General features: G+C 35.2%; 1 protein-coding gene across 9 annotated transcripts in view; it reads left to right on the top strand.

The window, feature by feature from the left end:
- LOC149780321 (F-actin-uncapping protein LRRC16A-like) overlaps nucleotides 1-27,729 on the top strand; it is a 241,386-nt gene that overhangs the window by 120,064 nt on the left and 93,593 nt on the right. For 7 of the 9 annotated variants that reach the window (XM_089937165.1, XM_089937168.1, XM_089937167.1 and 4 more), the window contains exons 20-27: nucleotides 165-263; nucleotides 1,833-1,961; nucleotides 6,371-6,487; nucleotides 6,968-7,030; nucleotides 9,546-9,655; nucleotides 13,099-13,186; nucleotides 17,762-17,884; nucleotides 20,521-20,556. In XM_089937165.1, coding sequence (XP_089793291.1) covers nucleotides 165-263; nucleotides 1,833-1,961; nucleotides 6,371-6,487; nucleotides 6,968-7,030; nucleotides 9,546-9,655; nucleotides 13,099-13,186; nucleotides 17,762-17,884; nucleotides 20,521-20,556 — 765 coding nt within the window. The remainder of the gene's footprint in view (nucleotides 1-164; nucleotides 264-1,832; nucleotides 1,962-6,370; nucleotides 6,488-6,967; nucleotides 7,031-9,545; nucleotides 9,656-13,098; nucleotides 13,187-17,761; nucleotides 17,885-20,520; nucleotides 20,557-27,729) is intronic. The other 2 variants (XM_089937166.1, XM_089937171.1) reach the window with 1 other exon arrangement.

Below are 27,729 nucleotides of genomic sequence, written 5' to 3'. Positions count from 1 at the left end.
ATAAACGTAAAGCTGAAGTCCTGCCCTAAGGCTTAATGCTGAGGCCATCAGCACCAGCCACTTTACAAGTCATGTGACATTTCTAGAATGTACATCATAACACTTTAAAAAGTTATTGCTTATATAAGTTGTTGTAAGATACTAACAGCCTGTTTTCCTTTCAGATTGAGTCATTGCTGCAGAGGAACCATAGTCCCAGGAAATATTCTTCTGACCAGGCCTACAGACTTCAGCAAGGTTTCCTTATCAGCTCCACACAACAGGTACATGCTTCAGCACATTGTTAATGTAGTATGCAAAAATATTGCATAGGTAAGACTTGGTCACTTTCCTGACAGTGATGATGCTGTTACTTGGCATATGTGTCAGTTTTCAGTTTTGCTTTTTCTGTATTTCTTGTTTGAAATGTCATGAAACTTGGTGCATAGATTCATAATTAAATGCACCACTCACTACATGTGAACGCTAGGTCACAATGATCCACTCTTGGGCTTGGGGTAGGGTTAGATTTTATCTAGCTGTGTAGCAGGAAACATTGTTTTCCAGTTTGTGGAGCAGGAAACCAACTGCATTCCAAAGTTTGAAGAAAACATTCTACAAAAAAGAACAATTCTTTTTACTGACCATTCTGTGGCTGGTGAATTTTGTGGATCCTCTTCCTCAGTATACGCCCATTGTATTTAGTGTTGCACAGTTTCAGACCTGCCAACCCTTATGATTTGTCAAAGTCTTATTGAAATAACTTAAATTATGACTTTTGGAGTAATAGTAAAATAATTTTAAAATATGAGCGTTGTGGTCAATAGTTTGTCTTGGTTTGGTCTGAATCTGGGTTTTCATATTAGATTCATTTGACTTGCTCAGGGAACCAGACTGACCTGTTGTGTTCAGTGTTTGGTTTGGGCTGAAATTACTTCAATTCAAATTATTCTTCTCTGGAAATACAATTTACTCTATAATATTATTGGACATTGATTTGGAATTACAGTGAATTCAGACAAGGACATCTTGGATTATATTAGTGATTTTAAAAAAAGGACTGTTGGCACATCATTACAATTCATATCATTGGTACATTAGTACATTAGCGACTACTGGCAACTACATGCACATCAACACCTTCAGCATTGAAAATTATTTGGAATACCACTGATGTTTATTTAAAACTTTATTCATTAGGACTTGTGTTAGTAATTCTATGATTATTTGAGATTCAATTCACAATACATTAGGTCCTTTTTACATTTTCGCTTTTTATTCAATGGAAATACATTATTTGTTGAATTTTATAAAACTTGCTGGTTTTTGCTTTGTTCTGTTTAAGGCTATAGAGTCCTAATAGCCACCACCACTATGTGAAATTTAAACAGAGATTATGTAAAGTTGGGAGATGTAACAAGGAACTGTTGATGTACATGGGGTTTAGAATGGCAGGTCTAAATGTATTTAACTTCTTGGTTGTACATAATGTGGCCTTTCCTGCATCAAATCACGTATGTTAAATGCATGTTTTTCAAGTCAACTACAGCAGTTGATGTTATTTTGTTATACCTTACTGAAAACTGGTCTTAATTATGGAAAAATGTTCACTGCCATTGATAGGTCTGCAGTTTTCTATACATTATCGGAGATAGAGGCCTTAGGTCATTCTGTTGACTTGGGGCATGATTTGCATTGAGCAGGAGAGTGGGAGGGTGTGAAAGAGTTGTGGTGTGGTGAAAGGTAGATATTATCTGGAAAAATGTGGAAAGTTGATTCTTCTGAAAGGTCTTATTTATTTTTCCAATTTACAATATATGTGAACTATAAGAAATTATGAATTTTTTAAACAGATGGTTGATAGACGGGTTGTACAGACACAGGACACAATCAATGCTCTTAGTGTAGAATCAACAGAAGCAATCCAGGATGATGTCGACAAAGCAAAAAGCCTGATAAAAGATGCAGATAATTTGAAAGTGGTAAGTTTATGCATGTGGATATTTACACACTTAATACATTGTCTAGTATAAGATGCTGAGTCAGGTTTTGTGACATTTGTGCAGTACAAAATGTCACATTTCACACAAGAAAGCTTCTGTGTACATACATTTCAAAAGATACTACATACAATATGTCGAGAACTTTAAAAAAATCAACATGTATATCAAGTTCGCAGCAGCTCAGTATGTATCATTTTTGTAGTACAAATATAATTTGTTTTTCTTCACTAAATTCACTCTATATATGTTTGCATATTTGTGATCATTATAGCCAACTGCCTGCCTCAAGGTCACTAGACTGTCACCAGGTAGTTTGTAGACCAAAGATACTTCACTGTGAATGTAACAGCAATGTCTATTGGTTGTTGAGTACATCTTTGTCCTGTCATATTGCTCATTTATTACCAAGTTTGGGTGGCCATAATGCGTAGATGTGTGGAATGGCTTGCTATTTTGTGTATGCTGATTGTACAAAATATAGAGGGGGCCCCGAGTGGCCTAGTGGTCTAAAGTGTTCTCCGTTATGGATCACTGCCATCTCACCTCTGTCTGCGCCGTTTTGAGTCTCGGATTCAGCCAATGTGGGTATGTGAGAAAGCTTGCCAGTAGCTTCTCGTGAAACGGTGGTTCTTTCCGGGGTTTTCCCAGGTTCTTCCTCCACCATTAATACTGGCCACCATGTATAGCTTATCGTGTGCTGAAAAATGGTGTTAAACCCCACAACAACAACAACAACAAAATATAGAAATGTTTGAAAGGTCATCTGCTACTGGTAAACATGAAAATACATACGATGGGTCTGACACTGAGGTCATGACCAAAACAAATTTGGAAACTACTAACCCAAAGAAATAAAGATAAATTGGAGTGGTAATGTTACATAGTGTTGGATCATTTATTAAAGTTTACACATGATTAAAAAATGTGGTGCTACTTAGGAATAAACAGTGTAAGAACAGTTAAGGGAAAAACTTCCATGCTAAAGTCACTGTTAATAAAGAGATTATCAGACTGTAGATTCAGTTTCTAAACCACCACTGTTTTGACCAGTGGTTTTTTTTTGTACTGCCAATTACATTGTGAGTGAGAATTTTGTTTTGCATTTATGTTGTATGCATGACTTCAAAAGTTAAACTTCTTGGTCCAGTCACCCTACTAAATAAATCTATCAGCCAAAAAGAACCATGTTTTTTTCATTTCTATATTTGTTGGGGCAATTTTGGATTCTAAAAGTCTCAACATTATGGTCACAGGAACAGGAAAATTGTTTCCATAAAGTAACTTGACTTGTATTCCAGATACAGTGACCAAGTTTCATAAATGGGTGGAATATGAAATGAGGATTATACCCAGATTTCGAGTCAAGGTCAAAATGTCAAATGTCTAGGTCATAGTCTTGAAGACTCCAAGAATAACAATTGTTTCTGCATGAGATAATGAAATATTTATCACCCACTTTGACAGAACTTTGTGGATGGCTTGCATTTGAGACTAGGAGAACACCTGTTCATTTTGGTGTCACAAAGTCATGGGTCCAAGTAACATGGACTGAAAGAAAGAAAATTTAATTTTAATTAAGTTCTGTACTGCATGCCTTAATTAAGCTTTGTAGATTGCTTTCATCTAAAACAAGGAAGACACCTGTTCATTTTGGAGATGAAATGTCAGAGGTCAGGGTCAGAGGGGCTCCAGCAGGAAAACAGTTGCTACCCAAAAAATACTAACAAAAACTTCAAACCATTTCCTGACTTTGTGGATAGATGATTCTGGAGTCAATAGATTAAGGGCATGTTAGTACAACTTTGAAAAGTCCTTGAATTTAAGTGGTTGCCTTCAAAATACATTGAAATTTATCCAGATTTAACCTTAAAAAATCTTTGAATTCTTCTCAAGGAGTTCTTGAATTTGCCCCAGAACTTGTTGAATTTATCTAAGGAATCACAAATAATTAACAGTGAATAAAATATAGAACTTTTAAATTCAGAATTTTTATTCATGTATTTTACAAAACTAATGAATAAATAAATTTACTGAGATAAAAAATGTATGATTTAAATGATATATCACACAGGTAATTGCTTCACTAGCACACTACTTACTATTTTTCTTCCATTTTTGTATCCATTTTTGTATCCATTCAAGCAATGATAACAATGAACATTTGGAGAAGGTTAAATTTTGGTACATTTTAAAAAACGTGACATTAGTCAGGTAGGTCAAAACTCTACCCACAATCACACACAAAGGTCAAGCACACAATGTAAATAAAATATACATAACCTTCAATGCATGGCTCATGTCAAACAAGCCCACAGAAAGAAACATTTCTGCTAACAAGTGGTGGGCAAATTGCTCAGGCAAGAAGGCCCACCACTTTGAAAGACTGAGGGAAGTGGAGGGTCCCTTTATCATAGTCAGAGTAACATCTGTCCTTGGAATGCCTTAGTACCACAAATAGCAAACTTTTTTCATGGCTTTTCGAGGAGGAAAAGTTACAAAGACTGAAACAGGTAATATTACCTATGAGACAGAAATGGAATGCAGAATAAATGCAAGCGAAATGCAGAAGGAATACAAATGAAATTTAGAAAGAACATACATAAAATGATAATGCATTACGAAGGAAAAGGAGAATGCAGATGCAGAAATGATGAATGTGCAGTAATGAAATGAAATGCAAATGCATTTCATGAAAGGATTTGAAAATCTATTTACTTGTAATTTGATGTGAAAAGAACACAGAATGGGACAAAAAGGAAATGCAAATTTGGTGGCTCTGATAACAATTAAGAGCGGTAATTCCATGATTTCCTTATGCAAATATGGTGGCTTAGCCATCATAGAAGGGAGAACATAGGCACAAACAAAGACCACTCCAACCTTCTAGCCAATTTCAGTTCATCATCGACTGAGTTTTATATAAGACCTGCTGCATAATGGCTATAGTTTTAACTGGCAGAAATAATAAGAGTCCAGCTTTATCAGTCAACCTGAACTATCTGCAGCTGGCGCAATGGTTTGGTTTCTCTCTTGATGGCCACTTGTTTCACTGGCAAGAACAGACTCATAATTGTTGGAAATCAGTCTTTTGCATTGGAAATGAAATTGATCTTTCATTTCAGAAATATTTTTTCCTCTTTTGGACTCGTCACAAGATCATCTTCAGGACCCTGGAGTCAGATGGAAGAGAATCGAATCTGTTATCATCCATAGACGCAAAGGATGATTTTTATGTTCAGGATTTTTTATCCTGGATCCATTGGTTTATTTGCTCAGCCTAATTGAAATTTTAAGCGATGACCACATGAATTTCAACACATACTGGCTCATGTGGCTTGGGCAGTAATCACCAGCAAAGTATTTACATAAAATTGTTCCCCCCATTGACCTAATTCAGGGCATGCGAATGGGGTCTGATATGACATTCTTCAGCTTCTAAGAATTCCTTTCATTCCAAGGGCTTTTTTTATTATCTTGTGAGACCTCAGTCTGCAGCTTAACTATTGTCTGAAGTCACTCATCACTTTGTCGCTTTGCACATTATTCTACTTCTGCTGGATTTTCAGAGCAAAAAAAAAAACATTTTCTTCAGGACCATGTCCCTTCATTGATTTAGGCTAAGCCAAGCCTGTATCTCACACAGACTGAATGGTTTTCATTCATTAGCGATCAGAGTGAGGACCAGTGAGGTAAGGGAATGTAACTCTTACTACCCCTTACCTTTTCTTGCAACAGTTATATAAAGATTGGGTAAAACCTTCCTGGAGTAAAATGTGTTTTATTAATACTACATACCTGATCATAATCCTGATCACAATATGGGCATTCTCTCCAAAGCCATCCCTGCAGTTACATCCATGGAAGATTGATGGGAATTTATCAAAGAGGATATAATTCTCATTTTACTTTATCTTGGTGAGCACTTTCACTGCAAAAACATTCCAAAAGATGTGGTTGGTTGCTTTTTTTTCTTTACTTGTGATGGCTGGATTTGCAAGTAGAGGAACTCTGGATGTATTATAATTGAGTCTTAAGTACCATCAGAGGAATGTCTTTTACTCCAAAATTTGTTTTGTAATATTCTCAACAGAATATTTATCATTGCCATTTCTGATAAATCACTATGGTATTATTTTCCATGATTCCTGGAGTGAAATAATGTTGACATTTGGACCTAATTTAAATAGCTTTATGTCATATATGTAAACCTTTACATCAGATGGCATCATCTGTAACCATTTGGAGTGATTGATATTCATGTATGTTGTTAGAACTTGCTGCACTTGAGAAGAGAATTTTTTGTTGTTGTTGAAACAGTTGATAAAATTTTCTCCAAATAAACGAGTATACTTGTTTTGTTATTTTAATTTCTCACACATTTATTTTAGTTGTTACCCAAACTCCATGACATTGCCAACGCCTCTCAAAATTCAGGGAACCCAGTTGAACTCAAGTTAAAGCACATAGCCAAGGAATTGAGGGAAGTGCTTGAAGAACACATGAACGTAAGTGAAAGATCTCCTAAAGTTACTAATATTAGAACACTGTCACAAGATTGAGTTTGCTGCTCATTGGATCCCAATTTTAATTAATCTTTTTGTTTCTGAAAACAATTTTAAAAAATTTGGCTTGCTGAAACCCAAACATTTTAAGACATATCATAAAATGTTAAACACAGTTGTTATACTTGCCTTAAGTCTGGTCCAGAAATTAAAATGAAAATTTTATTTTGGGGGTAAGGCCGCAAAAAATGGTAACCAGAAAAATGAAGAACTTCACAGTTGTAAGGCCATTATAACATTTTTGCTATGCTTTTCCCTTTCCCATGTCTGATTCACAAACAACACAAGAATTTTGTTGAGATGCATTTATAAACCAGTGACCAAAAATCATCCAGGATTTATTGTCTGTAAACGACATTTTCGTCACTATAATTCAAGCAAAATACAATTTAAGATGATTTAATAGTTTGTACTTCTTTTCAGAAAACTGTGAGTGAGATGGTTGCAAGCTCTTGTAGGATGTGCTGCACTGTTACATCTGACGAGGTCAGTAAATTAAGAAGGAGTGGAAAAGATGAATATTCCAAATGTTTTATTCTATAATTTACTATAGTTAAGTTGATAAGATTGTTTTTATGTTTCATTTTGGATTTTGGGAGAATTTGTTGATCCCCTTTGTTTTATTTTCTTTTTTCAAGCCTTTTATTTTATTCTTCAGAACAAATTTCAAATTTACATATTGTAAAGGAATAGAGCATCCATGGCATGAAAGGCTTTTGAATTTGTGTAAATGTTGATGATCTACCATCAGATATCAAATATGGCCACTGTTGCTAAAAATAGTAAAAGCCTTAAGAGGCTTCTCAGAATCTTTGAAACAGAATTTTATCAAACTTTACTGAAAGTATCTGGTAGAAAGACCTTTTAAGTTGAAGATCCGCTATAAAATATGCCCACATTGCTAAAAATCTAAGAAGCTTTTATCCTCTCCAATGCTGTTGAATGAAATTGGACCAAACTTGACATGGAGTATACTGGCACAGGGTTGCATCTAAAATGTGCAGTTGGAAATAATCCTGCTTAATCTAAGAGAAGAGTTTGAAAAACACAACTACGAGGTTTTCCTGGATTTACTTGATAGGGAAAATGCATCACAGCAAATATAGTACAGTTATCAATTAGACTAGTAGGAGTGCAACAGAGTTAACATGGGCTGCCAACTATGTGCAGTGTTCTTGATAATTTGGTCCCCAGTTTTCCTATTGATACTATCAGAACAGAACTTTACAGCACTGATTGCTATGACAGTATGTCCCTCCCCATCAACCATTGTATGTATCAGAGTTTACGTTTTACGCTGTCGGACTACCATCATATAATGCAGCAGCAGATTTTTATATATGCCATTTTGTTCAGTTGATGAGTTTGAATTATCAGCATAGATGCTAATGATGGTAATTCTGGTGTATCATAGCTGTATGCTGAATCAAAATTCCTTGTTATAGTTTCAGAGAACAAATATGTTTTTGATGTATTGTTGGAAGTTTTTCATTTCATTTGTACATTATTGTGACAGGAAAGTTGAAACATTCATTACTTTTTTTCAAAACATAATAATGGACATATGAGTAATAGACTGTTGGAAAAGTATAAAATATAAAAAAATATTTAAAAAATCTTAACACAAGTCAAGGAAAGAGAATATGGATTTTCATGTTATATTTTAACACCAGTTTAAAAAAGGGATACATTATAACACTTACACTTGTTCTGCTCTCATATCTAATAAAAAAAATTTGAGACCCCAACTGTGACTAGATTGGTCCCCCCTTTTTCCATCTTTGGGGGGGGACCAATGCTCAGTTGACTACATCCTAGATGCACCTCTGCGAACTTGAAGACCATTCAGATTAGGCATGTGGTGCAGATCTGCTATCACATATGGCCATTGTTACTAGAAATAGAAAAATATTTAAACAGCTTCTTCAAAATTTCTGAATAAAACTGAACCAAAAGTTGATAGAAAACATATGGATGAACCACTTTTGATCAGACTTGATAGGAATAACCCTTAGAATATACTTCAGGACAGAGTTTTCTGAAGTGACTTTCCTAACAACAGTATGGCTTCCCAAGCAACCAGGTGGAAAACCTATTGTCAGCTTCTGTTCAATGGCTGAATCAGTTTTAACTTCCCTAGCAGTGGTGTGCTTTCCAGTTTTGATTAGACTTTGTGGGAATTTCTCATTGGATATCTCCTACTGGAATTGTATTTGGGAGGGTTCTCCTTGCAGAAATGTGGCGTACCTATCAACCTGGTAGTAAACATATATTTGATTTCTTCTTCTGAATATGTGAGCAAGCTTTGATAAAGTTTATAGAACTTGCCATACCAGACTTGTCTGTGTTGGAAATCCTAATAGTGGTGTGCCTTCTGTACCAATTAGGATGAAAACCTGTTTCAACTTTTTCTTAGCAGATTTTTGATGAAACGTGATAAGAATGTTTTTTCTGGATATGCTGTGCCTGAAGCCAGTTCAGGGTGGGTGGAAAGCCTAACAGTTGTATCTCCCATCAGTTACAGCTGTTTTAATACATTGAAAAAACTTTACAGAACAATTTTCCAAACCAAAACTACTGGACAATATTGAACAGAATGGGATAGGTAGAGACCTAGCATGAGTACCTTTCACATTCCTAATGAAAGATGGCAGAGCAATATCTAGTCTGTATGAAGTTGCTCGGTCAGAGATAGAGTTAAATAACTTGTCAGATACCACCAGTTTAAACCAAATAGCTGGAAGTTACGTATGTATCTTTAAACCCAAATTACCTCACTTGTTATTATGATAGATGCATTTTAGAAAAAAATATATACTAGGTGAGCAGTATCAGGCCCACTTGTACCTCTTGTTTCCTGCTACATTGAGATGAAAGTTCAGTATAATACTGTACAGTTACCTGGTTTTTTTTGCTGCCCATATTGGAATCAATATTTGTGATGGTAATCAATATGGCATACACGATAATAATCTTCTGTTTACCTGCTTATATTTTCCAGCCATTCCTTGCTGAGCTGAAAGAAGGTTGTGCAGCAAAGAGTGCTATTCCCAAAGATTTCACAAGCAATATCCTCGATGGGGTGGACACAGATATTTATAACAAATTAAGGTACAGTAACATTGCAATGATCAAGCCTTTATAGGATCATGGAAACTTGAGTATATCCACCTTGCCATAAGAAGCTCGAAGAAAATAATTTGTAAATCTCCAGTGGTACATGACAATCTAATTTTATATTAAATTGATTATCCTTTAAATGGCTGAAAACTGTAATTTTGCTCATTCACAAATTTTGCACCATACTAGTTGGTTTTTCTAATACTGGTTTCCATAATTTCATGCTAAATTGAAATGACTAGGAAGTAATCCAAGTATTGTCCTTTTTTTTATGAGGTTTTGAACTTCATTTTCCTGCCTAGAGAGTTTGTTCACCTGGCTTGCACAGTGAGCATGTGAGCTTATGCTTTGGCCGTTTGATTGTGCATTTTTATGCTGTGCTGTGTGTTGGATTGTTCTTCATCCATCAGCAATTTGCCATGTTTATTCTTTAGAACAGTTCAGCAGAATTTTGATCCACTTTGCAATAAGCATCCATGATAGGTTTTGCTGAGGCTTGAACTGGTAAACATTCAGAATATGTGTTGCCACCTAGTGGGGGCAAGGGGAGTTATTCTGTGTGAGTTTACTTCGTGTATATGATATATAAATGTAAATGCACTTTTACATCTTTTAATGATGGCTGGATTCAGAAGTAATAGAGGTTATTTCCTAATGTTCTGGTGATCAGGCAAGTCATTCATACATGGTCCACTGTCCATCCATCCATCCCCTTTTGCTATTTTGGACTTCTAAAGAACTGCTGGGTCATTTGGATCAAATTTTTTTTTTGGGACATGCTCTACCAAAATTGTAATCAGATTTACTCCCCTAGCAATAGTGTGGGTTTGTAGCTTTCATATGAAAAACCTGTTTTCAACTTCACTTACACATCTGACCTAATTTGATCAAACTTGGTTGGTATGTTTTTTAAGAAATGCTTTTAGAAGTTTTGTCCACGGTCACTCAAGCAGTGGTGTGGCTTCCTTTGCTGAGAAATCTTTTTTCATCTTTTCCAGAACTGCTGAGCCAGTTTTTATGAAAATCGGTTGAAATGTTTCTTAGGACATGCTTTATCAAAATTGCATCAAATGTTGGCTCTCCTAGCAACAGTGTGGTTCATTTGCAAACAGGTTGAAAATCTGTTCAACTCCAGAATGACTGAGACATTCTTTGATCAAACCTTTTGGAATGTGAAATGTTCCTTAAGATATGCTTTACCAAGGGAGGGGGGCCCCAAGTGGCCAAGTGGTCTAAAGCGCTCTCCGTCATGGATCACTGCCATCTCACCTCTGTCTGCGTGGGTTCGAGTCTTGGGCTCGGCCAATGTGGATATGTGAGAAAGCTTGCCAGTAACTTCTCGTGGGTAGGTGGCTCTTTCCGGGGTTTTCCTGGGTTCTTCCTCCACCATTAATACTGACTGCCATGTATAGCCTATCTTGTGCTGAAAAATGGCGTTAAACCCTATAACAACAACAACTAAAGGAGGTCCTCCAGCATATAGCTTTTGTAACAGTCATACAGAAGATGTATTTTCAGTGTGTACAGATTGGCTGTGCTGATTGTGGTAAATTTCATAGGACTGTTTTGGGGACATGCATTATCAAAATTGCATCTATGGAAGCTTCCCCAGCAATAGTGTGACTTCCTCAGCAAACAGGTGTAAACTGTTCTGACCTAAGTCTTTCTTAAAATATGTGTTATCAGAATTATGTCCATGGTGGTACCCGTTTCATTGGTGTGGCTTCCATAGCAGCCATTTGAAAGACCTACTGTCAGCTTAACAAGAACAGCAAAGTCAATTTGCTTTATCAAAACTGTGTCAGGGGTGGCTTTCCTACCAAATATGGTTGCCCCAGCAATCATGTGGAGGACCTTTTGTCAACTTCTAAAGAACAGCTGAGCCAGTTTTGATCAAGCTTAGTAGAATTATGATATGTTATAATTGGTTTTAGGATGGCTCCTTTGGCAGTGGTATAGCATGTATACAAGTTTAAACCATGTGGAAAACCAGTTTTTAACTTCTTCACAATGGATGTGACATAGCAACAAGGTGGAAAACCTACACTTATGAGCAAACTTGGTAGGAATGTTTATTAGGTTATCCTTTATTAATTTGTGAGCAGATATGCGGCTTCCATAGCAGTTGAGAAACCTATTTTAAACTTCTCCAAGCTTCTACCCAGGGTCATGATGGATTGTGGTTGTGATTTGGATTTTTAACATTGCTTTAACAGTTTGCAGTCATATCACTACAATGTCTGCAGTGTGGCAGTTTATAGTGATGTCTAGAACTGGGGCATTATGCCGCAGACATGTAGCATCATGTCCCAACTAGTCACATTATCCTGACACCAGTATGACCAGTACTAACACTAACCTCTTAATACTGAGCGTCAACCATTTTTATGTCTTCGGTATGACTCGGCTGGGGTTCAACTCCATGACCTCCCGACAGGCTACTGGAGTGGTCAAGTCATGATGGAGATGTTGCCCCTAGCAACACGATTGCTTACACAGCAACCAGGTGGAAAAACAGTTTTGATTTCTTCTCCAAAGCAGATGAAGCAATTTTGATCAAACTTGGTAGGAACCATTCTTAAGACATGCTCTGCTAGTCTTTGCAAGGAGTTTGATGATTGGGGTGGGGTGGGACATTAGCAAATGGGTGGCTTTTATAGAGAAAACCTGTTTTCAGCTTTGTCTTCAGAATGGTGCACATACCTCGACTATGGCATTTAATCCCATGTAACCAAACCAAACTGATGTTACTTCCTGTAACAGTTATGTCCATGGGTCATGCCTCTGGTTGGGTTTCATGGGGTTATACTCATTGATAGATTGAAGGCTTGTCATGGGGGCTTATCATATGTTTCTTAAAAGACAGTTCTTGTCAGTTTAGTTTTATTTAATATACAGTGAAACATGCCTTAACAGAACTCTCCCCTCTGGTAGCCTTGTGGTTAGAGCGTCCGCCTTGGATGTGGGAGGTCATGGGTTCGATCCCCGGCCAAGTCGTACCAAAGACTTACAAAAATGGTACTAACAGCTGCCTCACTTGGCACTCAGCATTAAGAGGTTAGTGTTAGGACTGGTCGGCCTGGTGTCAGGATAATGTGACTGGGTGGGACATCATGCTACATGTCTGCGGCATGATGCCCCAGTGCTAGACAGCACTATAAACTGCCACACTGCAGACATCGTAGCGATATGACTGAATTTGTTTTAAAACTATGTTAAATCCATCTCTCTCTCTCTCTCACACACACACACACACACACACACACACCGATCTCTCCGTATAAAGTACACCTATACTTAAAAGGCAAAAATTCCAAACCTTTTTTCTTATTTTCCTTTACATATTGAACTTATGTATCAAAATAGTAATAGTATTTTCCCTCAAGTCTCTTAATAGACTGGTTTCACTGTAGTTGAGATTTATTAATTTTTAGTGAGTTGAACCTGGCAGTCGCAGCTCACATCTCGGACCAAGTTATAGATAGAGTAATTGAGAAGCTTTCAGAAAGGAATAAAACACTGGTAAGTTGAGGTCGATTTATTATTACATATTTGGAGACAAAAGGTTGATATTGAATAATTGGCAATCTCTAGCACATGACACATAATTGGATTTACAAATTATTATTATTATTATTATTATTATTATTTTTATTAGGCAATATACATTGTTATTTTGGACAATTGTACCTATAATTATAATAATAATGTAAATCATAAAATAGCATTTCTTTATAGAAAGATTTTTATAAAACTAGCACTGGAATGGAATGAATAATGTATTAAGAGCGTCCTTCAGGCTTATTGAAACTTTTAAATAATCTTTATATATCATTACATTGCATAAAACTTTCTTATAAGTAAATTACAAAGATACTTCACATTTTTCTGAGTGGGTGAATATGGTACAGTATAATATGACTGTTTAATGAATACTATGGCAACCTGTTTCATGTGGTAATTCATTGCAACAAATTTTAACTAACATTTTCACATGACACTAGCAACATGATGTTTCTTTACTCCATTTTATTGTTTATAATTTTAGTATTACAGTTTCATGATATCTTATTTAAACATGTAGGAAAGTAAATGTATGATGACTTGAGCATCCTTTTGAATTTTAGAAAAATACCACCGTTTTTGTCAGGTTTGCAAATGGTAAAATGTAGGTATTACTTTTATGGCAGTTAAGGTGTAGTTTTATTAATTTTTAAAGTCACATATCTTCTAAATCAGGAGTGGGCAAAATATGGTCTGTGGACCAGATCTGGCCAGTGACCTGGCTTTATCTGTTATTAGACATCATAGGGTGTGACTTTAAAAATCACTTATGCCTCGAAAGAAGTTGAAAGAAGTTGCCAGTGCCTGTTCTGTTCTATTCTAATAAAACATGGGTAAAATTATACTATATGTCTCTAATTTGTACCATCTTGCCTCCATAAACAGAATCATAATGCTGTTTGCAGGCAAGACACTCTATTCTTTGAAACCCTCATCTTTTCCATATATGGAAAACATCAGAAATATTGCATCATGTTATAAGTAGATTCTTTCAAGATTTTTCCTTTCACAGAATTTAAGAGCTCACCAGGCTGTTGGGCCAAGTGAGCTTCTAGTATGGCCCTGTGTCCATTGTTCATTGCCCATTGGGCAGTGTGGATTTGTCAGTTGCTATTTTCAACTTCTCAGAAGCCACTAAACCAGTTCAACCAAGCCTGATAGACAGCATCCTGACATGAGAGACTCTGATATTTGTATAAATGGTGCTGATCCAACATCAGATTTGGCTGATGTTAATACAGACAAAAGCTTTATAACAACCTCTTTAAAAGCATTCAGCAGAATTTACCTAATTTTGACAGTAAGCATCTTTAAATTACTTCTCTTCAAAAACTGCTGATCAGAAATTAACTAAATTGAACAGCATCCTGCCCTTTGCACAAATGATTGCTGACCCACTATCACATATGACAACTATTGCTATAAAAAATAGAATGATCTGGAATTACTGTTTATTAAAAACTGCTCAACAGAATTGGACCAAATATGAGAGAAAACAGCCAGGCATGAAGAACTTTGAAATATGTTCTTCAGCCATTAAATATGGCCCCCACTGCTAAAAATAGAAAAACATATCAGTGACTTCTGAAAAACAGCTCAGACCAATTTGTCCAGATTTGTCAGAAAGCATCCTGGCATTGAGGGCTTTCAGTTTTATAGAAATGATGCCGATCTGTAATTAAATATGGCAGCCATTACCAAAAATTAGAAAAACCTTGCATTAGTTCTAAAACATCCCTCATTAGACCAACATTGACAGCATTCTGGCATAGGGGCCTTTCAAAATATGTACAGACAATGTCTGCCTACCATCAGATATATGTATGGCCATCGTAGCTTAAAATAGAAGAAAACTTTAATCCACCTGGCATCATACATTTCAACAGATGGTAGATTGTCATCATCCATCAGTATTCAAGCTAACTGAACACTTTCATAAAGAACAAGATCACTACGAAATGAAATTTTAGAGATTCGTTTGGGCATCAGACAATCAGAAGCATCTAATTCAAAATACGTTCGTCTTAATCACTGTCTCCAGGCTTTGATCCCAACATATGGAACAGTACCGTTAGAAGATTACTTGTGAGGAATAGCTGATAACATTAACATCTAACATTTCTACTTATGATTTACCACTCCTGTGGCCTAGTGGTTAGAGTGTCTGCCTTGGATGCGGGAGGTTGTGGGTTTGATCCCCAGCCAAGTCATACCAAAGACAATATTCTACTTTTTTTTCTCAATATTTTAATGAGTCAATAATGGGTTTGTTAACATTTCACAACAAGTGTATATAGGGCACTTCTGTGTATAGACTAATAAACATTTTAAGTAAATAAACCAACATTTTTTTAGCAAATTTATGTTTCATTTATTTAATGCATTATATTGTAAGAACATTTGTTCACACGTTCTTAGGCACGCTTATGTCTGCATGCTTATGTCCTGTGTGCATTTGTTGCTATACACTTTTGACTGTGCACTTATGTTGGAGCACATTTGTCTTGCACACTTTTGTCGGGTCACCATCAAATATACATAATCTTACTAAAAGTAGGGGGCCCTGAGTGGTCTAAAGCGCTCTCTGTTACGGATCACTGCCATCTCACCTCTGTCTGCGTGGGTTCAAGTCTAGGATTCGGCTAACGTGGGTATGTGAGAAAGCTTGTCAGTAGCTTCTCGCAGGTCGGTGGTTCTTCCCGGGTTCTTCCTCCACCATTAATACTGTCCGCCATGCATAGCCTATCGTGTGCTGAAATATGACGTTAAACCCCACAACAACAACTAAAAGTAGAAATTTCATTTAATGACTCATCTGAAACCACTCAAGCAGAATATGACCAAAGTTAACAGAAAGCACACAGGGTTGAAGGGCTTGTAATTTTATTTGAATGATGCCAGTCTGCAATTAAATATGATTGCAGTTACGAAAAATTAGGAAAAAACCTTTAAAAACCTTTTAAAAGTCAGAATTCATCTTGAATTGAAGACCTTTCATCTATCATATAGGCTGCCATTATTAAAATAGTATGGATAAAGATACAGAAACTTGAGAAACCTTAAAGGAACTGTTTTCATAGCATGGACATTTAGTAGCATTGGAATAAGTATTTGCGGAAAGTATCCTACAGACCCAGATTCTTGGCCAACTGCACTTAAGGTTGGCTCTTAAGCAGATGTCTGCCTGGTGAGTGATCCCAGGCCCATGTGGGCTTCTTCTTTTACTTCTTATGTTCGTTCACTGTGGTCATTTGCCCTCAATTTACACACTAAGTACCCTCAGTTTTATACTGATTATGGTACATTTTTTTTTCAGGGTAACAAAAATACTTGTAGAAAATTTGAACCTTCAAAAATACCTCTAATCAATTTGCATGCCATTTGTACCAAGTTGGTTTGAAACACCTTAAATGATTTGAGAGTTATGTTTGGAAATGAAGACAGATGGATTGCGAACAGACATAATGATGCGTGTATCACATAATGGGGGGGGGGTTGGAAAAAAATTCAAAAGTTTTGTTAGAAATTAAATTTTATAAACTTGAGGAATACAGTGTACTCATTACAACAGCAGATTGTGGTATATAGAAATTTATTTCTTAAAACTCCTATCAAATGACAAATTGGATCAAATACTTTATGAATATATTTATTTTGCCTACAAAAGATGTCATGTAGATGAGACTTTTGTTTCCCCGATGCCATTCAGCATCCATCTTCATAAACTTTTGCTGAAGTTTCAAAAGAAAAGCTTCATCCACTGTTCATATTAAATATTGCATGAAAGATTGCAGGTAAATCAGTTTATTGGTTGGTTGGGTGGATTATTTTTCATAAACAATTCAAATTTTGCCAGGCTGACCATTTCAAGCCTTTGACCAGAGTACCCATTTATTCCAATATAATGTTGCAAGGCCAGTATGTATCATCAGCTAAAGTGTGGTTAGACAAAAATAAATGTAATTGCATAAGTGTGGTGAGATGAAGTGACCGCATACTGGTAAGCATTGTGAGGAAAAAGTATGTGCTTAAGCAGGTTGAGACAAAAGATCCTGCATAATAAGCATTGTGAGAACAAAAGTACTTGCATAAGCATGATGAGACAAAATTCCCTGCATAAGCATGGTGAGACCATTACCTGCATGCATAAGCATGGTGAGACAAAAATACCTTCATAAGCATGAGACAATATTACCTGCAGAAGCATGGTGAGACAATTACCTGCATGTAGAAGCATGGTGAGACAAAGTACCTTCATAAGCCTAGTGAGACAAAATTAACTGCGCAAGCATGGCAAGACAGATATGTGCACTTATAAGCATGGTGAGACTAAAGTGTCCTCCTTTCAGTGATAACAATGGTATTAACATTTTTTGCAAGTTAGATACAGAGGTGATACATAATTGTATGAATGTATTGAAACTCCAGGTCCCAGTCTAGTCCTGTATGGAGTTTTTGTGTTGATCTAAAAAATAGAGATAAAAGATATTTTAAAAAATTCAGATGAAAAAGAAAAAGATCACATTTTTGCAGACCAACCACCTGAACCAGAGAATTAAAAATCCTATCCGGCACAGCCAAACTAAGCCAGAAAAGATGGATAATGACACAGAAAAGTTGGAGGAGATTGAGCATAGACACTCTTCCTCACCACAGGTAAAAATTGATCTCATTCAGAAAAAAAAGATGTACACTTATCTTTAGCTTTACTTCTTTTGAGTGTACAAATCAAATATCTCATTGATATACAGACATTTTTTGAAGTCTGAAAATGACTAAATATTATCTTTGATAAAGCACTTGTTAAATTACAGAAAATATCTCACAAGCAGACATACAGTGTGGTTTTGTACAAGAACTATTTTAAGCAACTTTATGTTGTCAGCAGTAGTTCATAAAATCACATCAAATAGCACTTTCTATTCTAACCATTGTCTTGTAATGGTTTATTTGCCTTGTTTACACTTTTCAGAGATTTATTCACCTTGTTTACACCTTTCAGAGATTTATTCACCTGATATTTAAACAGGTTACAAAATCTTTTTACCCTCCCCGCCAAAAAAATAATCATTAGCAGAATTATTCTTCCAATTCACAATAGACATTGGTATGTTTACGTAAGATTGCAGTACATGCGTTTATGTTTAATAATTCACCTGTATATATGATGTATTCAGTTGATTTATTTACTAATACTCTCACAATATATTGATTTCCTCTGTCTCATTCATTAATGAATTATTAAATGTAAATTGTTTGTGTGAAGGTGATGCTCATTTTACACCAGTTCGATTTACACTGTTTCATTTTAATGCCATTTACAATGAAGAAATTAAATTTGTGCCACCGTGTTCATTTTAAGCCATCGCTGGTGCCATGCGCAGTTGTGCCACCGTGTTCATTTTAAGCCATCGCTGGTGCCATGCGCAGTGACTTTTGTGCAGGCCACAGAGTTATTATATGTATATGTAAATTTTGCATAAATAATCACTACTTGAAAACTTTGAGATATAATTTGCCCAAGAACTTCCTTGATTTACAAGTATCGTATGGGAACATTACTTTTGGTTTATACCAACTTTTGATTTTTGCCATAACTTGAGTAATACATCAGTGGCATAAAGTGTGCATCACTTGTACAAGTATGATGGTCAGAATATTATGTAGGCAAAAGTTGTACATTCCAGTTATTCAATGCAATACCTAAAACTGTTTTATGGAGTTCATCTTGGAAATAACTCTTCAGTTGCCTTGTTAAAAGAATGTCAGACTACAGATCCCCCCCCCCTTCTTTTTTTTGATCTAATTTTCTGTGGCTTTATTATTCAGTCATAATAGCTATTGTGTATCCTTGTGTCTGTGTGTCTGTCTGTCTGTCACTATAATCCCAATGCCATAAAGGTGCTAAATGTGTTAAGTAACTATTTAACTAGAATTCCAAGCCTTATTTATACAGTGAAACTAATCTAAACCAGGCCCTGAGTTCACTACATCTCTCAAAAGTTCTCCCATTTGAGATTTTCAATTACCAAACTTTGATACCTTTTCAGTTAAATTTTCTGATGGTTTAGAATAGAAGAAATGATTAATAAAACTTCTTTTTTAAATTGTACACCTTGGAGTCTAGTCTTGAAAAAAGAGTTCATGAATTCCTCAAATTTGAGAAAACCCTCAAAACTTTCCTCTGAAATTAAACTATTTTCTTATGGTTGCAGTACTGTATACACTTGTTTATAAGACGAATCCAACTACAAATGGTGTAGAATCTAATCTGCCATTGCACTGTATACTGGCAGATTAGGGTCTTTGTTGTTTGTTCTACTGATTACTCCTAACAAACTATATAGACCCAGTTCTGCCAGACACTATGCAACAGCAAATCTTGGTCTATGCCATTTGCATTTGGATTTGACTTGCATATGATATTTTGAGCTTAATTTAAATTCTTGCTAAATATTCCATGAAAAATTAATTGGTTCCAATTAGAAAATCTCCATTTAAGGAAGAAAGTGTGTTGATGTTTAGTGAAACTGGGGCTAGACCCTTCTTTAACCTGGTTTCCTTTGCAGACTGATCAAATGATGTTTGGTTCCTACATCGTTTGGGAACTTATACAGTACCAAATAAAAGCCATTAAGAAGAGAGATAAATTACTGGATATTTTTATGAGAAAATGCATTTTGTTTCATAAAAAATTGAATTGTTATGTTGTGGATGAAAGTAATTGATTTTTAATTCATTCTTTGATATAGTACTCCATACTTTTTCCAGACTTACTTAAGGTATTCTTAAAATTGTTGCTCTATACTTCAGTAGTTCACAAATGAGTATTGTGAAGGAATTACCACACAGGTGTATCTCATTATCACATTAAGAAGATATGGTTTTGGCTGCCACCTGGGATTAACCAATTATGACTTGTATGGAATTGTACTTCTAGCTCTCACCAATGGAAAGCACAAGGTTGCTACATGTGTTATTAGACTGGGTTATGCCTGTTATTTTCTGGGGGTTTTCCCCCATGTGACCAAATAGTTGTAATGCATGCACACAAAAATGATGTTAACAAAGAACACAACTGTTAAACTTTAGGCTTACAAAGTGTAAAATGCTCATGCCTGTGTTGCTTTTTATATTTCAACTGAATCAAGCCTGAAAAATATGTTTCAAACCCCTCCCCCTCTTCCCCTCCACCAATTTTTTTTTACAAATAAATTATTTCATAGTGTATTATAACCTTGTACAAATGTTTGCTGGTTCTCCATGTTTGTCTGTTTTGATCATTATTCCAGAAGATAAAGAAAAAAGCACCACCAGTTCCTGGATTGGTATAAAAACTGTTTAGTTCTGTCTGTCTTGTAGCATGCATATTCTTTCATCCTCACACACTCAGTTTACTAAGTGAAAGATTATAATACTTTTAAAAATTGTGCAGTAATTGGTTTTCATCATTGAATGAAAACTAAGAATTGATGAGCATGCCTGCATCCAGTGATTCAGTTATGAAGCATTGAGTATGTTGCCTGTCACAAGTATTTCAGTCTATGAAAATTGTGTATTTCTGAAGTACCATTGATTGACACATGTCATGTATATCTGAGATATCAGTGATTGACACATGTCATGTATTTCTGAAATTTCATTGATATGCCACATACAGCAGTGTCACATTATATTCCTACTTATGGAAGTCAGATTATATTTACCAAGTTGTAAGTAATGTTGCATTGTTCTAAAAAAATTTAAAAATACATTCATCCCAAAAATGGGATAATGACCAAACCTGCATTATAATAGGGATTATACTATACTGAGACCATTTAGAGCAAGGGACTAGGCTATAGTGAGACCCTATCTAACAAAGAGACTGTACTATACTGATACCATTTATAAAAAGGGACTGTGCTATACTGAGACCATTTATAACAAGGGACTGTACTATACTGAGACCATTTCTAACAAGGGATTGTTCTATGCTGAGACCATTTATAACAAGGGACTGTACTATACTGAGACCATTTATAACAAGAGATTACCATACTAAGACCATTTTTAACAAGGGACTGTACTAGACTTAGACCTTGATGGCAAGGGACTGTTATACTGAAGCATTTTATACTGATGGACTTGCTATACTGAGGCACTTTATAATGATGGATCTGCTAAACTGAGCAACTTTATACCATGGGAATATACTATACTGAGCAACTTTATAACACAGGAATATACTATACTGAGGCTCTATATAGTGAGGGACTGTGTTATACTGAAGCTCTTTATAATGAGGGACCATGCTATTCTGAGGCACTCTATGATGGAATTGCTATACCTGGGAACTTTATAGCAAGGGACTGTGCTATACTGTGGCCCTTTATAGCAAGGGACTATGTTATACTGAAGCACTTTATATTGAAGTACTTGCTATACTGAGGAACATTATAATGAGATATCCTATACTCAGACACTTTACTTTGAGGAACTTGGATATATTGATTTATCACATAGTTGTTACACTTTGCCTATAATGTATGCAGTTTAATATTTTTGATATTGTAACATGTGAACATTTCATTTTATGTGATTCTGATTGGTCCAGATAAGACAATGAAATTGTTGTGCAGTATTCTCTTTACTGATTGGATGTGATTGTGGGAAAACTTTTTAACCCCACCTTCTGGAATTGTTTGTTTTCATTGAACATTGTTGGTGGCCATTTTTTTAATTTGACTTGTGAAAGGGAATTGGGGAAAAATGGTCTTGTCTGTTACAATGTTGCCAATTTACCCCCACAAGGGCTTGTTATGTCATATATAACATATCATGAAAAAATGGCAAAAGCCCCCAAGATGAGAACCATAACAACAAGTAAAACTATGGGTATTGCTCAGATGATAGCGAGGGTTGAAGTGGGGATGGAAGGGTGGTATATCTGTAGCATGGAATCCACCCTATATGCAAGCTTGATTTAAATGTGAAATACTGAAGTAAATAAACTCCACTTTGTTCACAGAAGAATGTAGACATAAACTGGTCTCCCCAACTGACAGAACTTTATCCAACCACAGCATATTTATGTGGTATATGTGATGCAAGTCCGACTCAAAAAGAGATTTGTTTATTTCTTCTGTACAGTCTAATGTTCCAGATCAAATAATGCAAATATCCGGTCACAAGTACATTGCAGTAAATATGTGTATTTCTGTATCCAGTAATCTTCTTTTCACAAAAACATTGCAAGAATGTAATGTTGTGATGTAGAATTTCAACATAAACACTGGCACTGTGTTGTGTAGGCCAACTCAAACCAGTACTGTGCACCATATCAAAGAATGTGACATTACACACATTGGACATTTTGTGCTGACAAATGTTTTGTCTTTTGTAAAATGTTCTGTTTATTTGGATGGACACTTATTCTTTAATTTATAGTTAGCATAAATGTATAATATACTTTTACTATTTCAACTTTGTTTGGGACTATTTTTTTACACACAACAAATGAAGGGTACAATATCTGTTAGAATGAACAAAATTATTTATTCTTTTTTCTGTCTAAATAATTTCTACTGAAATAAAACTATGTGATAAAAAGAATCTCAAATGGGTAATCATTTAATATTAAATTTATGAAACTTGTTAAATAATGTCCAGCTTCTGCAAGCCAAGGCTTGCAAAAGCTGGACTTTATTCAACTCATTTCATAAATTCATTATTAAATCGTTACCCATTTGAGATAATCTATGTACTTTATTGTGAAAGAACTTTGATATGTTGATGAACTTTATAGTGAGGGACTTTGCTATATTGATGCACTATATAGTGAGTTACCACACTGTACTGAGACATGTTATAGTGAGTTAACACATTATACTGAGACACTTTTTAGTGAGTTACCACACAATACTGAGGCACTTTATAGTTATGACATTATACTGATGCACTTAATAGTGAGTTACCACACTATATTGAGGCACTTTATAGCTACTACACTATACTGAGACACTTTATAGTGAGTTACCACACTATACTGAGGCACTTTTTAGTGAGTTACCACATTATACTGAGACACTTATAGTGAGTTACCACATTAAACTGAGGCACTTTATAGTGAATTACCACATTGTATTGAGACTTACAATGAGTTACCATGTTAAACTGAGGCACTTTATAGTGAGTTACCACATTGTATTGAGACACTTTATAGTGAGGGACCACATTATACTGAGGCATTTTCTAGTGAGGGACCAATGCATCACTTGTGCATTTTTATTTTCATTCTTCATGTAATACCATATATACACAAGTATAGGTCAGAACAAAGCTGCAAATAACAGACCTAGATCTGCCATTGCTTTCTGTGCAGTCAGATCTGGGTCTGTGAAGTTTTGTTAGGTTTAATCAGTGGAACAAACAACATAAACCCTGATATGCCAGCTTAAAATATGCTGACAGAGCAATGGTCTATGTTGTCTGTGGTTGAATCTGACTTGCAGTTGCTCATATGACTTTCTGTCCTGTATGTTTTCAGACTTTCCAGTATAGTCTCAGTAACTTCTCTTTCAACGTCAATTCAAGAATTTCTGAGTTCTGCATGAATTTATATAGCATGTCATGCTTGTATGAGTGTGTTCCTCTTTGCCCTTTTCTTTTCTTTCATCTCTCAAGAAATTGTTTCTTTGGAGAACGATGTTATGTTACACAAAACTTCAGGTTAGCTTTCTCTATATTGTTTGTGTATGTGATTGAAAAGTTAAAAACATTGTCAAATATGATTAATAATACTCCACAGTTTAGCTTTCAATAAACTATACAGGCCTTGTTTTATTGTGAAAATTCGTTTCCCGAATTTCTCACTAATGACACACAGATTTGCTTGATCCTATCAAACCAACTCTCAAAAAGTAAAACCTGTCTTGAAAGACCACTGATATGGAAAATCACCTGTGACAAAAGTGATGGTGTTTTCAAGACATTTTGTTTGGGCCTGCAGACATGCCAACCCTCCCAATTTTTGCGGGAGACTCCCTGAATTATCCCACACTCGCACATTATTATTTTTTCTCCCAGACAAACATTGTTTTTTCCCCAAAAATTGGGGAAAATTTGTTCCATTTAACGAAAAATGTTTTAGAAATTCCCGTGTGTAAGACCGGAAGTGTGCAGAAGTTCTTTGAAAAGCGCACAAACTTAAATCCATATGTTTGGTGATCTCTTCTACAGTGTCTAAAAGAAAGGGAGATTCAGATGAAGTTGGAAAGTCAGAAAATTAAAAAACTTCTTTCCAAGCTTCTTATAGCCTGAATTTCCATGCCTGACTTGTGGAAGTGATAAACATACAGCATTTTGAAAGACATGCAATTCAGGTTTCAGTGTTGCCAGTGGCATTGCGATGATTGTCATCACCATCTCCAGTCACAAAAGTAAATAAAAGATGCAAAGGGGCAACAGCCATGTCTCTCCATGAGTAGTGTTAATTTTATGCTCTTCATTGTTAAGTTTTGTTCAGTCTGTTATTTATATATTGTTACTTATTGTCAAAATATAAACCATTTTAGAATTGAATTAGTATATGTTTATTTGAAAACCATTCACTTTTTGTTAAACATGTTTCTCCCTGCAGTAATTGAAATCTCCCTGAAATTTTTTAAAATCTCCCTCGAGGACTATTCGTTGGGGTTGGCAGGTCTGGGTATGAGTAATGAGGTCTTATGTGATCTTTGTCTGTGAGAATTGTTTAACCAAATTTATTTTGCCAGCAAAATAACCCTTTATTTTTAATGAACTTTGTTGTTGTGAGGTAATTTTCCCATCATTATACCTGTCAACTTGCATGCTGGGAGAAAAAAAATCTTGATTTTTTGGGTCATTCTACATCTACCTCCCGATTTCATAATACCCCCCAATTTTTGCAGAGAACTCCGATTGTTACAATATGAATAGGAATCATGAAAGCAACAGGAGCCATTTGTGTACAGAGTAGAATTTATGCTAGATAGATGATGGTTTCATAATATTAGGCATTATCTTCTTTAGAGATTTATGTCATATGATGGATCTTAATTATGACAGTATAATTCAATGACATCAAAATACCATTAACTCAGTGGTTGAAGAGAATTCTTACATCCAATGGGAAAATTATTATGATAAAGTCGCTTGCTTTATCAAAATTTTATCACAAATTAATAAGTTTACCAGATCATCCAGAATGAAATTAAATAGTTTTATCTACAGGTACTTGTGAAAGGTTCATTTGACAGGATAAAAAGAAAAGTAATAAATAAAAGTTATAAAGAAGGGTGACTTGCAATGATTGACATAAAAACTTTCATACTTTCTCTCAAAATATCCTGGGTCAGAAGAATACTTAAACAAAAGTAAAAAAAATGTAATTAATATTTTAGTTTTATTTTTATGAAGGAATTGAACAAGTTTTGGTATCAGTTACATAGAAAGGAACATAGAAGATGTTGATAAGATATTTTGGAAGGTTGTTTTTACTTCTTATAACTTGTCTGCTTGGGTTCGAGTCTCAGGATTGGTCAATGTGGATACGTGAGAAAACTTGCCAGTAGCGGGTCGATGGTTCTTTCTGGAGTTTTCCTGGGTTCTTCCTCCACCATTTATACTGGCACTGGCCACCATGTATAGCCTATCTCGTGCTGAAAAATGGCGTTAACCCCTTCAACAACAACAACTTCTTATAACATATACCCTAAAAAGTTTATTCCAAAGACTTTTTCATATTTTCTTACTGAAGCCCTAATGAACAGAATAATGAAAATATTAAGGTTGGAAGGTCTTTATCTTTTAGCAAAAATTGGTTTGAAAAGGATATCAGAGTAATGGACAGTTCCTTTTATTGCAAAAAGTAAATGAAATATTTAATATTGGGACTAACTTTCTACAATATGCAGTGGTCCTTAACTCCATGAAATTATATACATGTAGATTTTATGCATCAAATCCAACCAGAAATTTTGGAAAAACCTTGGATTGCATAAATAGACCTCTCTGAAACTAAGAAAGGTTGCAGAAATATTTATAGTATCTTGGTGAAAGACAGAAATATTAGGAACTTAAGTAGTAATTAAATGGAAAATGCCACTTTATCTACCAAACCGATTGGATTAGATGAGGCATTTTGCCTTAGCAAACAAAATTACAAAAGATTCTAATTTGGTTTCAATATAAATTACTGCATAGAGCTGTTACACAATTTTCTAGAAATTTTTGGAACAGCAAATAATAATAAATGTTTTTTTTTTTTTGTCGTTTTGATTCACCTGAAACATTGATTCACCTTTTTTGGGACTGTGAAACAGTTTTGGAATGAGATAAGCAGTGGATTTGAAGACTAATTTCCAACATACTTATTCACTTATAGGAATAATTGTAGGTATGTTAGAAGCACGCATGTAATTAATTCTATATTGCTGATCTCTAAAAGATACATATATATTATGTGCCTTCAAAGAAAACCTCCATCCTTTTGTTTAAAAACTTCTTTAAACAATGCTACATTTGTGAGATGGAATTAGCCAAAAGAAACAATGAACTGGAATGCTTTGAAATTGAACAGCACACATTTATAAATTTAGAAGTATAGCACAGTTCTAGTTTATGTCTGTTGGTCGAAATGGTTTATATATATTTACAAATTCAGTTGATGCATCTACAGTCTTGAATTATCTCTTGGTTATATTTTTGTACATATCTTCTTAATCTAGTTTTTATAAGATTTATACATACACCTATTGTATACTTATACACTTGCAATACTTCTGTGTCATAATCTCTTCTGGTCCACTCTCCTTTCTCTTTTCTTTCTTGCATTCTATTGGATGTAGAATAAATGTTTTTTTATTACAGTTTCATGGTGGGGGTGTGTGTGTGTGTGGGTGTGTGTGTACACACATACATCCATACATACATATTTGTGCGTATATTTGTATGTATATGTGTATTCTTTCTTGAGCCTGTCCTCTTTTCCTCTTGTACTATTTTCTGTTTTAATGGTTCAAAGTTTGGCTGAGTTAACCAAAGATAAGACATATGTAGAAAAAAAAAGAATGCTTAGGTAGTTCATGGGATGGCTCCCTGACCCATGGGTACATGTGTAAGGGGAATATTTTGTTTAGAAAAATGGTTTGTACAAATCTTGAAATGTGTGCATCCCCGTCAGACTTTGCTATGGTTAATATGGTTTATACCAGTCAGTTCTGCATATTCATAATTTTAATTTCTGTTCAGCCCTCTTCCATTATAACAACTTGGTAATTGGAGTTGATAACTGCTGTTTGTGTTAGGTGCCAAAACACGGTATAGCAGGAATTATACTTTGGTCATGTAGAACTTGCATTATATCTGGAATCATTTGATAATGGAGGGCCTGATAACTAGTGAGATTTGATCATTCATTTTTTTTCTTCTTATTCAACCATGGTTTTTATTCAAAGATTTCATTATTTCTATGTGACTTGTCATGATTGTAATATTTC

The sequence above is a fragment of the Sinohyriopsis cumingii genome, chromosome 16 (genome assembly GCF_028554795.1).
Source record: "Sinohyriopsis cumingii isolate HCF-2022 chromosome 16, ASM2855479v2, whole genome shotgun sequence".
Lineage (NCBI taxonomy): Eukaryota > Metazoa > Mollusca > Bivalvia > Unionida > Unionidae > Sinohyriopsis > Sinohyriopsis cumingii.
This window is presented reverse-complemented; position numbering and strand designations above follow the sequence as displayed.